The 16200-nt window shown below is 46.8% G+C and overlaps 1 protein-coding gene across 1 annotated transcript; it reads right to left on the bottom strand.

The window, feature by feature from the left end:
- Positions 1 to 252: 252 nt before the first annotated feature.
- On the bottom strand, positions 253 to 16200 carry LOC8030062 (G2/mitotic-specific cyclin-B2). The gene is made up of 8 exons (XM_029995665.3): positions 15969 to 16200; positions 15480 to 15626; positions 13618 to 13725; positions 11238 to 11411; positions 6047 to 6211; positions 4383 to 4619; positions 2395 to 2637; positions 253 to 454 (listed from the first exon to the last, which is right to left on the bottom strand). The coding sequence occupies exons 1-8, from the start codon at positions 16146 to 16148 to the stop codon at positions 356 to 358; spliced, it is 1353 nt and encodes a 450-aa protein (XP_029851525.2). The 5' UTR covers positions 16149 to 16200; the 3' UTR covers positions 253 to 355.

Below are 16200 nucleotides of genomic sequence, written 5' to 3'. Positions count from 1 at the left end.
GGAGTATAGTGCAGCACTTGAGCAGTAAAGCAGTGTAGAAGATTACGGACTTTTTAAACAATTATATGCTAGGGAGTGTGCATTAATGCATGGCTAAAATAATACCGAGGATGGAAAAGGACTGGACTTGGCAGCGAGGACAGTTGAAAGAATTTAGGAGCTCGGGGAACGAAGCTTGAAAACCCATAATGTAGACAATTTTGCAGCCGCCGGGCCTTGCAGGGCCACGGAGTCTCGAGCCATCGAACCAACTAAAAAAGAAGCAGTTTATTTACATAGTCATTAAGATGGTGCTAAAACTCTGCAAAGGCAGAGTGACAAAGGCAGGCAGGGGGTGCAACCACATGGTCCAAGCTCAGGTCCGCCCTGCAATCTTCTTGAATACTGCACTGTACAACACTGCCAGGTTGCTGACCGCATCCAACCTCTTGCTCTTGAACTTCTGGTACGTGGCCTGTGAGGAGGCATGCAAGACCAGACAGTGAGCACTTTATTGCTGCAAAAGACTGAAAATAATCTAGGGCTCATTCCACAAGTTTTAAACTTAAAAACATAGCACAATTTAAAAAAAAGCCAGATTTTAAACACTTAACCCTTTAAATGCCATGGACGAGCCCAGCTCGTCCAGTGGTTTTTTCGGTAGCGCTCAATTCCACGAACTAGGCTCGTCCGAGTAGTTTGCGGCGCTGATCATAGATGGCAACGCTCGTTTTAGTTGGCGCATTTTTTTTTTTTTTTTCCGCCACTGATTTTTGAGTAATAAGCTTTTGAAATGTTATCTGCAATACTAGAGGAATGAAACTTCTAAATAAAAAAAAATATGGCACTTATATGTTACTTTGAGAAAAAAAAAAAGTGGCACTTCCAGTTTGAAGTCAGGAAGAAGGAGTGCACCACCTCACTGTTTACATCATTGATTCAACCCCATCAATGATATAAACAGTGAGGTAGTGCACTCCTTCGTTTTCCTGACTTCAAACTGGAAGTGTCGATTAACTCTCTTATTGTTCACGGCAATTACTGGCACGCTCCCGGCAACTGGGTCCTATTTCCGAGTACATGCGAAAAGTCTCGTCAGTTCGATTTCCTCATTTCAGCAATGCCCTACTCTAGGTTATGTATTGCAGACTTCCGTGGGCGAAGTGAGGGATGATCCTTTGACAATTGCTCCCTCGAAGCCCGAGAAAATATGCGGCACCGGAATAAACTACTCGTCTGAGCCTTCGCTAACTTCCCCATTGTCTCCAACGCTCAATGCCCCAAGAAAGCCCCTGCGCCGCCATGTTGAGAATTAAAAAAAAAAAAAACTGAGACTGTCGATGCTTCGTCTCTAGCACTTCCGGTCTACAAAACATGTTTGATGAATTGCATTATAATTGCTACACACATGAAACGTAAGATATATCTCTAAATTTAAAAAAAATGCCGTCACCAATATATAAAAAAAAAGTGAGGACAAAAACTAGCAAAAACTTGTAGGTGCCCTGGATAGGACAGGTACCACATAATCCAGTACACTAGAAGTAGAGTTCAGAATTTTCGGTTTAAACCGATAAATGTATGCCGAATCGATTTTCGGAAATTCTGTTGTAACCGAAATTATTTCTACCGCAAACTGGCGAAATGACATTTTTCTAATGTAAGTGCCCCCCCCCCCCCCCCCCCCCCCTCCCGGCTGGCTGAAACAATTCGGCAGTCATTCAAAATTTGTCTTCTTTTACAAAAAAAAATTAAAACTTTGTTTGCTTACATTGCTGCACAACTGATTTGCATTCCACGGTGCATTACGAGAGAACTAGTTAAACTCCCATGTCACGGGAACCAATATCGCACATGCATATCGCGGACATGGCAAACTTGGTTTCCATGGTGTGACAAGAACAGTCAGTACATTCACTTTTCACGGTGCGATTAGCACATGGGGACTGCTACGAACTTGCATACCATGGGAACTGACTTGAGGGGCACAGCAAACTAGAGTTACATGGTGCAATAAACACGAGAACCTGCTATGAACTCTCTTGTCACACACCGATACCACTGGTCAAACAGTTGGAGATTCCCGGACATGGCGTCGACGAGAATGGGGAGTGGGCAATGTTTCGGTATTTTTCAACTATTGTATATTTGGCCAGGAAAACAGGGTGGGCAACCACTCGGGGAAGGGGTTTATGCGGAATTTTACGGCACTTCTACACTGTTCCCACGCTACCTGACAAATGGCAGCAGTGTGTTCTCTTGTAAGCACTAACAAGGGAATGCAATGCACTTAAGCACATGTGTGATCAAGCCATTATCATGTTCTTGGAACAACTTCTCACAATGTTCTAGACTTGAAAAGCAGCTTATAAAAGTATTCAGCCTTGAAACTAATAAAGACTGAGGGTAACCCACCGTGAACTTGCTCTTGTCGGCATCCAGCACAATTGCAGCCATGACAGCCATGGTGGGCACCAGCTGGGCCTGGCTGTAGCGGCCATAGTGGGTTAGGGTGGGGTCCCAGTCCTTACCCCACAGCTTCAGGGACAGGCAGAGGGCTGCCGCAGCCTGCTCAGAGGGGCGCACCCAGCTCAGCTCATAGCACAGCAGGGACAGCTCCAGAATATACTTGGCCAGCGAGTGCTGCACCTTGTCCACCTGCGCAACAGGGAGGGGAGCCTCCAGTCGCTACGTCCCATTGCATGGAACAACACAACATTCAGTCCCATTACAACGACTCGTCCCACCAATCGCATGTTCCAAGAAACATCCTGTCCCATTACCATGTGCCACCACATCACACGTCCAAAGACAACTTCTCCCATTACAACGTCCCATCACATCGGATGCCTCAAGACAACATCCCGTCCCATCACATTTCATGTCCCAAGACATTTTGTCCAATTATATGACAACATCCCTCCACAAACCGATTAGTTTTGAATACTGGTGGTAACCAAGACTAAGGCCAGCTCTATGGTTCCTATAACATGTCCGACTGGTGTCACGAACCTCTCCACGAGTCAGTTCCTCCTCTCCATGGGGAAGACTCTTCTCCCTCTTTCCCACCCCAGCAGAGGCCCATTTTTAGTGTGGTCATGCAACGTCTCGTCGCACCCGGGAACTGTTCAGCCTTGTGGAGTGCAGTCGTCGCCGGGCCTCGCGCTTGCGCTTTGCTTCCGTGGCACGATCGTCGTCCGTGGCGTTGGCCCGCCGGTGCCCTCTACATTGCTGGTTCTGTTCTCGGCAGCGGCTTTCCAGGCGAGCGATGTGCTCTTTGGCAAGGGAATCTGAAGCGCTGGACGCAGTGGAAGCCGCTGTCGCCGCAAAGCCGCTGTCACGGCTTTGCGGCGGTTGCGGACCCATTTGCGCTGCTGCGCACGTCGCCGCTTTTTCCGCAGCCCGTCTCCTTTCTCCAAAAGGGCACGCGGCCGATCCATCGCGAGTCCAAACCGAAACTGATAAGAACGTAGGAGCGTAGGAAACGGCGCGCAAAACAGACGAGGACGAAGAAACAAACGTGACGAGCGCTGCGCTCGTTACGTGTGCTTCTTCATCTTCATCCGTTTTTCGCACCGTTTCCTACGACGAGTTCCCACCAACACGCCCAACTATCAATTCTTCTATGATAGCTGGAAAGGCTACTGCCATCTACGAGCAACAGCGGAAACCAGATTGGTTGCGTGCTTGCCGCCGTCACTTATAGATGGCGGTAGCTGTCCAGGTAGGTTTGTGTCGACATACCGGACACAATCCTGGAGAACCTAGCCCTTAACAGCTCTGCTGTAAAAGCCCACCCCCTCACCTACCAGATTGTTTTGAAGTGAACTCTTCCTGCATGAATAGCTGACCTTATTTTGGGGATCAGCTTGTTTCCAGTCTCCTCTTCATCGCGTTCAAGACAATTATAGTGTCTGAGGAAGGAGTTTTTCGTCAAACCTGGCTGCAGTTTAGACTGTCATACACAGTTGCTCGCCACAAGCTGATGCTCATTTTTGTCTAAATATGCTGTTCACTTCTACATAGAACGCAAATGAACGCCGCATGGGTAACCTCTTCTCGTGAAGTAAGTACATTTTCTTAATTTCTTGAGTAGACTGGCCTGGCAGCAAGGACAAAGTTAGAACTGCATAGACACGGGTCGAAATGGAGCAACCATCTTGGGCAGCTACAAGATCCAGTCCCCCTCCCAGTCTCAGCATTCATGTAATAAAGCAGCACATAAGCCTACATACCCTGCACACTGCCAAAACTGTCTTGGGGCAAGGATGGCCAAAAAAATTTAGAAGCTCGGGAAAGCCCACAAGGAAACTGAGAAACCCTGTCTGAAAACTCTCCTCTATATCAACAAGTTTCAGAATAGCTTCCTAGAAAAAAAAATAACAAAAGACTGGTACCCCCACCTGCCCAGCTTTTGAGACTCTGCGCAGGAAGTGGAGGGGGATGGGGCGCCCGAGGACCCAGTCCACCTTGTCCAGGATGGTCCTCTCCATGCAGAGCACGTCCCTCTTGCCGCAGGCCCCATCCGTCACGTACACGAAGTCATCCACCGCGGGGGTATACATCTCCTCATACTTGGCGGAGAGTAACATTGACGCAGTACCCACCAGCTGCAGCTTCGAATGGGGCACGGACTCCGCCTGCAGGGGGCACAAACGCCATAGGGGTGGGAGCATATGCAGCTCTCAAGGAGCAAGCCAAGATAGTATCACTAGCAGACTTTGCGACCACCATACCCCGGTCACCCTTAGGGCCCTTTTGTTAACAATTAGTTACCTTGCGGTGGCTAATGCCTGCTTGTGGCACGAGTCACCGGGACATCCGTGCCTCGTACAAAGCGTAGCAACCAGTTTAAGTAATAGGTCTGATTGAGACCCACAGAGCACAAATGTACCTGTGACTAACATAAAACGATCCTGCGTGAATGGGCCTTTAAAAATACACTGAGCCTAGGAAAAATAATTTTGTCCAATATTTATGTTACAATAAAAAAATTTTCAACTTGCAGGCGAAATGAAAATTGTACTCCTGTGGGATGACTGTAGCGTCGAGGTCCAGTGCACCAAGGTCCAGTTAACTCTGAGCACACCACTATACACCTTTCCAAAAAGAATGCTTTTAGGCCGTTTGAATTTTGCTGATGGTGCAGTTCGTGAGATTCTCGCAGCCACCTATCAGCTAGAAATTTTCTGCCACCGTTGGACTGTGGAAACCCACTCAGTGCGATTATCCATCGGCCTCTTGAAAGTATCCACTTTATACTTTATTCTTTTTAGCATGCGGAGTAACCTTTTTGTTATTTTCATCTGCAAAAAAAGGACTGGTAAGTGCCTGCCATTCCAGCATTTCTGCTGAACATCCATGGGAAACGAAGAAGGGGAAGGAAATCGAACGGCCCTTGATGCGATTTTGCGAACAACTACAAATGTTACCCCCCTCCCCGAGATAATCCGTGTAGTCATTCTCAGTCGTAATCCAAAATAGTTGCTCTGGTTGGGGGAGGGGGGGGGGGGGGGGGGGGGGGGGAACGGGTCAGTTGCGTTTGTTCCTTTGCCTTGGTGCTGGTGCGGAGAAAAAAGCTCTCCCCAAAAAGTACCCCAAAACGAAGTCCTCTTGGATTCCATACGATCGTCAAGATGAGACTGTCATCGACACTGTAGTGCTGCGTTATTTGAGGTATTTCTCAAGTATATCTTTTTTGGATAACGCTGCGCTGTGTGGTACGCATAATATATTGTTTGAATGTTAACATTTGCGAAAAAACCCATTTTCAAATGTTGAAGCGCATGCGAATTGCAAAAAGAGAAAAAGAGCACACGTTGAGACACTGGACACAGCCCGGTCTCAATGCAACCATTGCACAGTGCACACAACCAAAACAACCATTGCAATGAGGAACAGAGTGCGTTGCTCCACAGCGGTGTTGCAATGGTGCTGGGGGCAGCTCCTGCCGCGTCGCCGCACCGAACACTCAAAGGACATATACACAAATTAATGGAAGTCGGCTGTACCAAAGTTTTGAAGGCAACAAGATGGCCAAAGTGTCCGTACTCCCAATTGTCCTCACCTGCAGGAAGCGGTCCATGACCGACACTGTAAGGAAGAGTGTCTCTGGCAGTAGCTGGAACCTTGCGTGGACCTGCATGAGCCAGTTGATGAGGATGGCCCGCATGCCGCCTGTGATGTGGAGGTTGCACTTCTTCAGGTACTGCTTGTGCACCGGGAACTTATCCTGCAGGGGCACACAGGCTCTCAAAGGCTGGCAGAGACAGTTCTAAGTATGGCACCAGGACTGTCCCTGACCATGTGCTCACTGTGTCTTCAACCGTGGTCCTTTGTAACATTGTAAAAGTTTCAGCTGCCACCCTGGCAGGGACACGACGGCAGAGGTGGATATGACAGACCTCCGTTCTGCTGTGAGGTCACTCCCAGCATCAGTTAATGCAAGCTTCGGCAACGGTGAATTGAGACCCGATGAGAACAACCGTTCACATTTGCGCGGTGACACTGCCACTTTAAGATACTGGCGCAACTCTTAAAAGAAAAACAAGAAAAAAATTACAGGAGTACACTTAAGACTGCTTACGTATGGAAATGCCCAAGCATTCCTACATGCGGCGCATTTCTACAAGCAACGCGCCCTGCTGTCTGCGACGCGGAGGACAGCAGGCAGCGCGCCCGCTCCTCCGTGGAGAGACATGGCTGAAAGCGGAGCGTAAAACACGTGAGGCTCTCCCTCCGGGCCTTCAGCCACGATTAACCCGTGACCCAAGAGAGAGGAGAGAAGGAATGGCGAGCACACACACACCCTCTGCTTAGTTCTTCAGTTGCTCATTCACCGGCACTCTTAATGTGAAATAGTTGCTCAATTTTTGCGATCACAACTAACGCCAGCGGCGCTTCATAAGACAGTTCATGCTTTCGCACTAAAACAAGCATGCCTCACACACGTGGATGGTCAAGAGTTAATTACACTAGTAGCAAACGGACAGGTATGTGCTTCTTGCTGGATAGAGGCACAGTAACTTTTCTCACTGAATGGACCTTTTTAATAAAGAGTTCTGCAGATGCGAGCTCCCGAAGCCCAGCAGCAAACACTCGAATTACACCCGGTTGGTCGGCGAAAGCAGAAGAAAGCCAAGTTATTGAGTAGCATTGTCGTGTTGACCGGGATCCGGCAAACACCACCTAGACATACCTTTCGATAGCGTCCGCTGCGATTGTTCTATTTCACCTTTGATCGGCCATTTTGGCACCTAAACATACGGTGGAAGGGGTTTGAAGGATGCCAAGCTCCATCTACCAAGCAGACGGGCAGCAATTTATCACCGAAGTTAGGACACTCACAGGTCGGGACGTGCTACCTGAAATCACCGGCGAGACACTGTTGCATAAAAACAAGGGTAATTGAGCCGCAAAATCTTGTGAACTAAAGTCTTATAAAAACATCACTCCTGCGGTTCTGTAATATCTCCAATAATTACTAACCTTTATTTAAATAACTTCCGAAGCTTCTCAACCAAAAAAAAAATGCAAAAAAGTACCGATGCAGTGCCTGAATCAGAGGCACTCGACCACTCGGCACAGAAAGGAACATGGTCGTTTTAAGGCCGAACCATTTGACCGTTCGAGAATGGACCACAGACCATGGCATGTTTGTTGTCATTTAATATATTTGCCGGACGAAGTAACTCTTAGGGCTGGGAAATGCTTCAAACTGAGCTTTGTTGGCCGTACGTGCCGTGCTCACTTCCGTAACTTCAGCGAGGACGGTGCCATGGCCAGGGTGGACTGGCCTGGCAGCTAGTCCCGTGCTGTACTTGTTCCCGCCTTTTCCCGCCCATGCACATACTACACACTTCATCTCAGTAGTTGCCTGACTGATAGATGGCGCTGGCACGCTTGACGCCATTAGGTTGCTTCAATTCGGTTGGTTTCGGTTTCCCCATGCATGCAGACGTGTTGCGGTTTTGCGTTTTTATTGCTTAATTTTGTTATAGAAATGTGTCCCTTATAGCACACAACCAGTGAAACAGTGGTACTGAGTTACTTTGAGAAGCATGAAGTTGTTTCAAAACAAACAACTTCATGCTGTTTTTTTTTAAAGAAAAGATTGATTGATGCACGCAGATAATTACCACCATCTACGGCCATATCCACTGGCTCTAGTTTTCAGCAAAATCAACAAATAAAAACTCCTGCATAAATAATACATCAAAAAGAAGCGTGTCGCAATTGAACGCAAAGAACAGGTGAACTGGCAAGTTTTCTGTTCACTGTATGGTTCTCAAAGACAACCCCCTTTTTGAGAACTGCGCAGACTGGAAAATACTTCAATAACACATGGAATGTAAAGTATTCGCGTCTCCAGCTCGTTGCTCACCCTCCCGCAGCGGAAACGGGAAGCACCCTAGGGAGGGTCCCTCTGTTCTCCTGCTCAGCAGAACCGCTGGTGATCATAGCTAGCGAAATGCCACGACTCATTTCTGAATGCAAACAACACTGTCTACTGTCCCAATGTAGTGCAGCAGCCGGCATGACATTGTACCTCATTATACTCAGTTTCACGATAACTTGGCGAACTGTGGAGGCTGCGGCCCCCGTGACCCAATAAGGGCGCTGGAGCAAGGCATGTTGTAACACTCCATGTTAGAGGCCACCGGGGCCTTGTTACCACCACAGCGACAGAGCCCTCCGCGACAAAAAGCACTTCTAGGTTTGTTTTTTTTGTTTTTTTGTTTTAACGGCAATTGAACTCTCGTTAGGTTCGGAAGGTTTGGCGACGACTTTGGTAGTTTTACCGATTGTCAAAAGTCGCGACTATGATAGCACCATACGCTTTACCCAGAATTAATGCAATTTTACATGGATTTCTCGGATTAGCTAGAACGTTTTCGTTGCTTTTTGGACCAGTTTTATTTCATAAGTAGTTAATTAAAAATTCTGCAAATGGCACCAGTGGCGATTATTTTGCACACTTGACTGCCATAGTTGTTCGCACGTTTGAAATTAGATCCTGAGCAACAAATTATAATAGTTTGAAAAACTATGCGTTAAAATATTGTCATTGTATTATTACTTCCAATTACGGCAATGTAGGCACCCAATAAACATGATCACGAAAAAAAAAACGTTTGTGTCAAGTTCTTTCAGAAAGTTTTTTTTTAGCATATGAAAAACTGACATCGTTATCGAGATAGACAAAGAGTCAAACGGTGTCCGCCGCCATTCACTTCCTAAAACCTGCACCATCGTGCAGTGGGTGCTTTAAAGGTTGTCGGTGCCTGTAAAGGCTGGTGTGCACAATTGCATTGTAAGCGGCTGCTAGCAAGTGTTTGTGACCGCTTGCTACGAGAGAACACGCTGGCACTTTTAATGTTTCGCAGTATTCATGAGACGAGATCTACCCACTATTTTAGAAATGGTTACTTACGACATTGTTGGAATATTTCAAAGCTCGCAGCGAAAGCGTATGCAGACCGGAAGGGTTTCGGGACTACCCGATAGATGGCGTCGGCATGTCTCCCCGTCGTAACTAGAGATGTCGCACACTTTGTTCGAACCTAAGCAAGGCATTTAAAAGGGTCAATATGAATCAAACATTTGAACTTTTGCGCCAAGAAATTGGAGTATTTTTTAATTTGTCACGCTAAGTCCGACAAGTTTCAAACTTTTGAATGTGTGAAGTTCAAAAGTTGGGCCAACTTCGAATTCCTTGACAAAAGTACGACGAAGTTTGAGCTAACTTTTCCCAGTAAGTTAAGGCAACAAGGTATGCATAAGATATATGAATGTAAATATTGCACTGAAGCTTCACTTTGCCAATCCTGGGTGGGGCCACCAACAATTCACTTTAGCTTCAGTGCCTCTGCCTTGTACATCGTGCCAGAGATTTTTTTCTCCTTTTTCAGAGCTTCTCCCGTCTAAAACTCTGTAGGTTGCCCTGTTCATTCACAACCTTAGTTTTCTCTGAACGCAACTCCTTGAATTTCCTCATGTAAGCGGCTGGTCAGGGAAAGGCATGTACAGAGTAACACAGACACATAACATTAATGTTGGGTCAGCACCTGCTCCGTTATTAGGAAACTGCTGCATTTTAGAGTGTCCAATATATCCCTCAGTTTTACTATTCACCGACGAACAGCATGAGAAACTAGTGATGCGAGCCTGATGCATGTGTCGTAACCTGACCATGGCTGTATTTTCGAGGACCGGGAGCAACCCGAGTTAGTAAATAACTAGAAGTACCTTCAGTATTACAGTACTGTGAAAGAGACTCTTCGTGGCATAACAGAATTGTGTCAGATTTAATGGCATTTGTATCCGAGACGAATTCAAAGACTTCAAACTTCAATCCAAAATTTTCAAACATTTCGAATTTGGATTTAAAAAATATTTGGAATGAGACAACACAAAGGTGTAAACCAGCCTTGGGAATTGTGAAGGGAGTCTTATCTAATAAGAGCTCTGACTGGGAGGTACCTTCCACTCTATTCTTGGTCTTCCTCTATATCTTGGGGTCAGAAGTTCTGCTTGGGCAACGGCAGCGTGCGGGGCTGTAGCATGCCTTTTGGCAGGAGTTATTTTGGGAGGTTTTTCTGTAATAAATTTTTTCCCACAAATTTTTTTTTTTTTTCAGCATTTGCTTAAAATTGATTTTGCTCACGTTTAAGGAAGCGCGACACAAACTTTGGGTTCCCATCCTCGAGAAAACGTGCTCGGGACCCCAATGAAAACCTCCCGGCACCGATAAGGAAAGGAATTGAGATAAGGGGACATGGTTACCAAAGACCGCAGCAGCCTTAGGGACAGCTCAGTGTGGGGCAAGTACTGGGCGAATGCGAAATGTGGCTGTGAATCGGGATTTCTTCTCACGAAACTAGAGTTTCTTGCTGCTGTAAGATGCGGTTCATAATTTGTGTTCATAGTCATTACTTCAAGGGGCAGAATCTTTGGCCAAGCGTGTTAGCAAACCGCAGCTCCGAGCACATGAAACGAAAGCTCGCGCCAACCTGGGCATCCTGGGTTTATTCCCCACCACTGCCCATTTCTATACGGACAAGCGTTACATTGACATGCAGTCATGTGCCACTACTGCGTGGCGCACATTAAAGACCCCAGGCTAACGGCAGTACCGCACTGGCTAAATTGCTCATCCATTGTGGAGACGCCAGTGCAGGCCGACAAACTCCCCGCCGTCTAAACATACCCGCAGCACATTGTCGTCCCTCCCACACCAAAGCAGAAAGGGAACCCACCTCGAGTGAGACAAGGTACTCGAAAATGTCCTTGCTGTACTCTGCACACAGCTGGGGATTGCCCTGGTCGTCGGCGTCAATGTCCGGCACGCCGTCTGGCAGCAGCAGCTGGCTCGAGAAAGACTGTGTCTGTGCGGGCTCCAAGCGGAGCTCACCCACGTCCAGGGACGCAACCTGCAACCGTCCCGTTCATCGGGGTCTTAACGGCGCAAAGTCGTACCAGGCAGTATGTGGCTCACACGCAACGATCTGCGACACGTGAAATACATGCCACAGAAGGTACGCGCTCTACCTCGAGACTGCCAGTGTCCCCCGATGTAATGTCTGTCTGAGGCTGTACATCACTCCAACTTCTCACATCAACAAGTATACACGAAGAATGAAAGTGCTATATTTGATCTAGAAACTGCAAGTATGACTAGTAGAGGTATGCATGTACTCGGGCACACAGGCCTGGGCAGGTCTTTCAGTTGTGTGGACGCATGCTCCCATCAAAGCGGTTTTGAGTAGTCCGTTGCAGGTGTAGATGAGCAGGACATGCCCATCGCACCTAGCTCTCTGCTCGTCGTGATTAGTGGTTTCCTCCTCTCCGGAACTCTTCAGCCCAAGTGGAAAGAGTGGAGGGCTTTGCCAAAGAAGCCAGTCCTATTCTTAACCTGCAACAGACTAGTACCCATTCCTATTCTTGCACCACAGCCTCAAAGGAAGCTCAAGACTCCTTTCATGAAGTTATTCAATGTTGCCCTCACCATTTTTTTCAGACAGTCTCCACTACCTACACTGAAAAAGAGACACCAGTTGCAGGCACAGGTTTACTGCCAGGACAATAGGCCACTAACAATCCCAACATTAATATATTTTTTTTTTTTTTATCATTGCAAACAATTGAAAATGATTCCCAGGGTTCACCCTAAATATATCAAGCTTGAGAACTGCATATTTTCACAGGAAAAAATTATTTTCAGAAAGCTAGATTTGAAATGCCCACCCGAATCTATGAGGTAGTTAGCAAAATAATGCAATCCTTGCCTTTTTGGATGACTTCAAGCAGGAAGTGCCGTTTAACTTTCTCTTTCCCTCTCATCGTTCATGGAGAGGCTACGTGCCACCCGACCAACTGCGAGCATATTTCGCGAGACCTTCTTTCACGTGCAGACGACATGTCACTTATCAGTGCCTTTCATCAGTCTCAGTCGGTCTAAAACAAACTTTTAAAAAGGAAAAGAAGAAAATGTGTTGCATTCCTTGTTGAGAGACTCGAGAGGCGATGTCGCAAAGGTGCCACGCAAGAGGTTATCCGGCACCGAAATAAAAACTCTTACCGAGCTGTCCAACTTTCCTGTCGTGTGCCCTCAGCAAAGCCGCCAGGTGCCACCATAGTTAGAGTATTAAGAAAAGGCTAGGAGACAACCAATGTTTCGTAATCAACACTTCCGGTCTCCCGATTTTTATGTTTCTAAGTCAGCACCGTAGTGCCTTTACAGTAGTAAACATTTTATGAATGGCTTTTATTACAAACATGCAACTCGCAACACCCCTCCATGTTTTCAAAAATGCCTTTGCCAAACAAGTCACCAAAAAAATGAAGTGAGAAGCTCAAATTGGGGGAGGACACTTTGAAGACTTTAGTGCACCAGGAATTTTTTTTCGTAACAATTTCTTTTTTGCTGTTTTACCACGCGCCTCCGAAGCATCTGAGACGGTAAAAAATATATTGGTCTTGGGGCTGCCAGTGGCCATTTAAGCGATAGAAAGAACCATAATGGGCGTGAAATTAGTGCTGTCTAGGCTCACTTGAGCATAGCACAGCAACATGAAACAAGCAAAATGCACAGGACATCCTGTATTTTAGACCAATTACTCGACGTCCAAGTCTGTCTGCCAGCGATGACATGGTACCGGGAAGCATGGGAAAATTTGCACAATAGTTTTCGCATTGCACTCTCGATTTTCTCAATAGTTACTCCGAATTTAGAGATATTAAAGAGCAGGCAAAGAAGAGATTGAAAAAAACTGTCGATGTGGCTATAGTCAGGTATAACATAAAGACAGTGGGGGGAGGAGGTAAGGGCAGACAGTAGAAAAGCTGAAGTGGCACAACCTTTTCTCATGCTCACCCTTCTTGCACTGTCTCTTAAGTTTTATTCGACTATAGCTCGAGAAATTAACCGAGAACATGCATAACAAAAATTTGTGAGGGATTGGTGCCAAAGCAACGCAAGAGCTTTCAGTGTTTTGAGCTGAACACGTTCAGAAGGAAATTTGTATGGGCAATTGCGAAGATTGGCATTCAAATTCACGCTTTTCAAGGAGAGTTTCAAGCTCGTTTAATGGCACTTCCAAACAGACTGCAAAGACTGAAGAACGTTTACACACTTACAGTGTCCGTCTCTGGTAGCTTCTTCACCACGACATGCTTTGCAGCGCGTGTCGGGCGACTCCGAGCTGTAGCCTTGGGCTCCGGGCACTTTGTTGTCAGCGACGCCGACTGCGAGAAAGTCAACAGGGTTCGGAATTTAATATCATAGACATATCAGATGCCCTTTGGTCGTTAAACCAGGTACATGGAAGGAAACAAAAAAATGAGGCTTCACCACAACAAAGATAAACTATGCATGGCCAAACCTTCGGTGTCCTTCCAAACATAGTGCTAGTGGTTGGGATCAGATGCCAAGGGTTAAGAACTTGCTGTCATCAGATTAAAGATAAGCAAAATTTTTATTGAGGAAATGGTGCCCATTGCCAGTAGAGTATGTCATTAGTCATTGCGTCTTTGCATAGTGGTTTCGTTTCTCTATTGAAAACCACTTCTAATGTATAAATCAAATAATGGCAAGTTGAGACACTTGCCATCATTGATCCACAATTTATTCTGTTCCACACCTTATAAAGCACAGCACAGCATAACGCCAGTCATTTGTAGAATTAACAAAATTTTGGGAAGCTTATGGGGCTATAGCCGGTGACAGGTCAAGAACGAAGTGGAAGCTCCTCCCACCCCTTTCCACTTCAGCGGAGCGATTGGTGGAGAGGAGGTCATCTCTCTAGCGTTAGCTCTACTAAAGTGGAAAAAGGTGGGAGGAGCTTCAACTTTCTTCTTTACCTGTTTTCTTGACTCTAACTTTTATTAAAACTAACCCTAAAACTAAAATGTGCGCTAGTTTTTATTAAAAAAAATGGCAAAGATAGAAGTTTCTGGCGCCTCTCAATTCATGCATCGGCGACAGTACTTCCGAGCCACGTGCACAGTGATATCTCCGGGGGATCACGTCACTTCCGAATGGGCTCCGCGACCCGTTTTTGGTCCTCCAGTGCTCCTCCTGCAATTCTTAACACTGTGTCAGCCATGCTCTCGACCAACAAGGCGTGTTGGAAGGACGACTTGAACGATGTGGAGCAGAAGATGCTCAGTTATAGCGAATCTATCGGACTGATCGCTAATGCGGGCACACCGTCGAAACGGCAGCGCAGAGAGTGGTTGCCCGAACAAACCAAACTGCTAGACATTAACCGAGACGTTGCTGAAGCTCTTTAATCCATGTATGAATATTTACATAGGGTGTGCTCTTGGCAGATAATGGGACATCGGCAGATTGTTGGGTAGACCAAGCAGTTAGAGCATCGCTCGCGCGTTGGCGCACCAGACTTTTTCGTCATCGTTAGTGCACTCCCCCACACAAGGAAACAAGGTGTCAGATACAGCACAAGAAAACCGGGAATGACGGGGAGCGTGACGGCACAGGGGGATGGTTTTGTTGACTTCCGGTTGATGGTGCCACAACAATTTAATACATTTTGGGGATATAATAGACTTTTCCCGTATTGCTTTATGCTCGAACATTAAAAAAAAAAAAAAAAAATTAGCACAAAATTGCACATGCTAAATTACAAACGAAATTTCCCCGATTATGTCAAACCGCAGTTCTGTAACCGCCACATGCGGCTGCAGATTGGAAAATAATTTGTTTTTTTCCTTTGCGATTACGCAGCAGAATCACTTTTCGGGGGAACGATGCATGTTTTTGTTTAGTTGTGGAACGATAGGAAATATAAAAAAACGCAAACGGCAAATTATTTCAACCTTAAAATCGTTGCGCTGACCCCAGCCCCGAGGCGGTGCAAGATTGGGAACACACCAGGCACAGACTGTGCCTGTCAACCTCCAGCATGATGCAGGGCGCCGCCCCCAGAGACCACAGCTGAAGAAAACGCTAGTCCCAGAAGGGTTCCAAGCTCGCTCACCCTTTGCAGCTTGCCTGGTTTGACAGCAACCGGCTGAACCTTGTTTGCAGGACGCAGGGCGACTCGCTGGGTGACGGTCGTAACCCGAAGCTTTGTGATCACATCGGGCTCGGGGGCGTTTTCAGTCGACGAAGCCGCCGCCGACACCTACGGTTGACAAAAGGCACGAGTAGTCACTCGTTTGCCGAACAACTCGAACAAACTTTTTCAACAAGGCACGCGGTAGACGGAGCCTCACCGGACCAGACAATTAATAATATTTATTGGCTCAGGAGAGCCGCGACACCACAAAGGCAACAGCCCGTATGCCGCTTCTAATGGTGGTGATTATAAAATGCATTATACAAGATGATATAGTATACAAGACGAGGTTCGCTGAATAAAAAGGTGACAGAGTGGGGAAGGACATAGCACTCAGGGTAATAGAGACTGCTGAAGAAAGACGTCGAGGTTTCAAACAGCCGTGAGGAACAAAGAGGGAATACTCACCCAACGTGAGGAACGCGTAAAAGTAGTCATGGCTCTTTGTGTGGTTGGCAAGGGGCAGCTCGGGCAGTCGAAATGGGAAAACAAGAGCGTGTCTAACTGCACGGACCCCCAGCGCCTAGCGACTGCACGACATGAAGCCAGACGTCCTGCGGTCAAACGAAAAATGGTTGTTTCTGTCATGCTCAAAACCGCCGCCGCCCGCGAGCTACAGTACGCGAGCTATGCGGCAGTC

The sequence above is a fragment of the Ixodes scapularis genome, unplaced genomic scaffold, assembly GCF_016920785.2.
Source record: "Ixodes scapularis isolate PalLabHiFi unplaced genomic scaffold, ASM1692078v2 PGA_scaffold9__187_contigs__length_104089568, whole genome shotgun sequence".
In the NCBI taxonomy this organism is placed as follows: Eukaryota; Metazoa; Arthropoda; class Arachnida; order Ixodida; family Ixodidae; genus Ixodes; species Ixodes scapularis.
The sequence above is the reverse complement of the archived record's forward strand: the minus strand, read 5'-3'. Positions and strand labels throughout refer to the sequence as shown.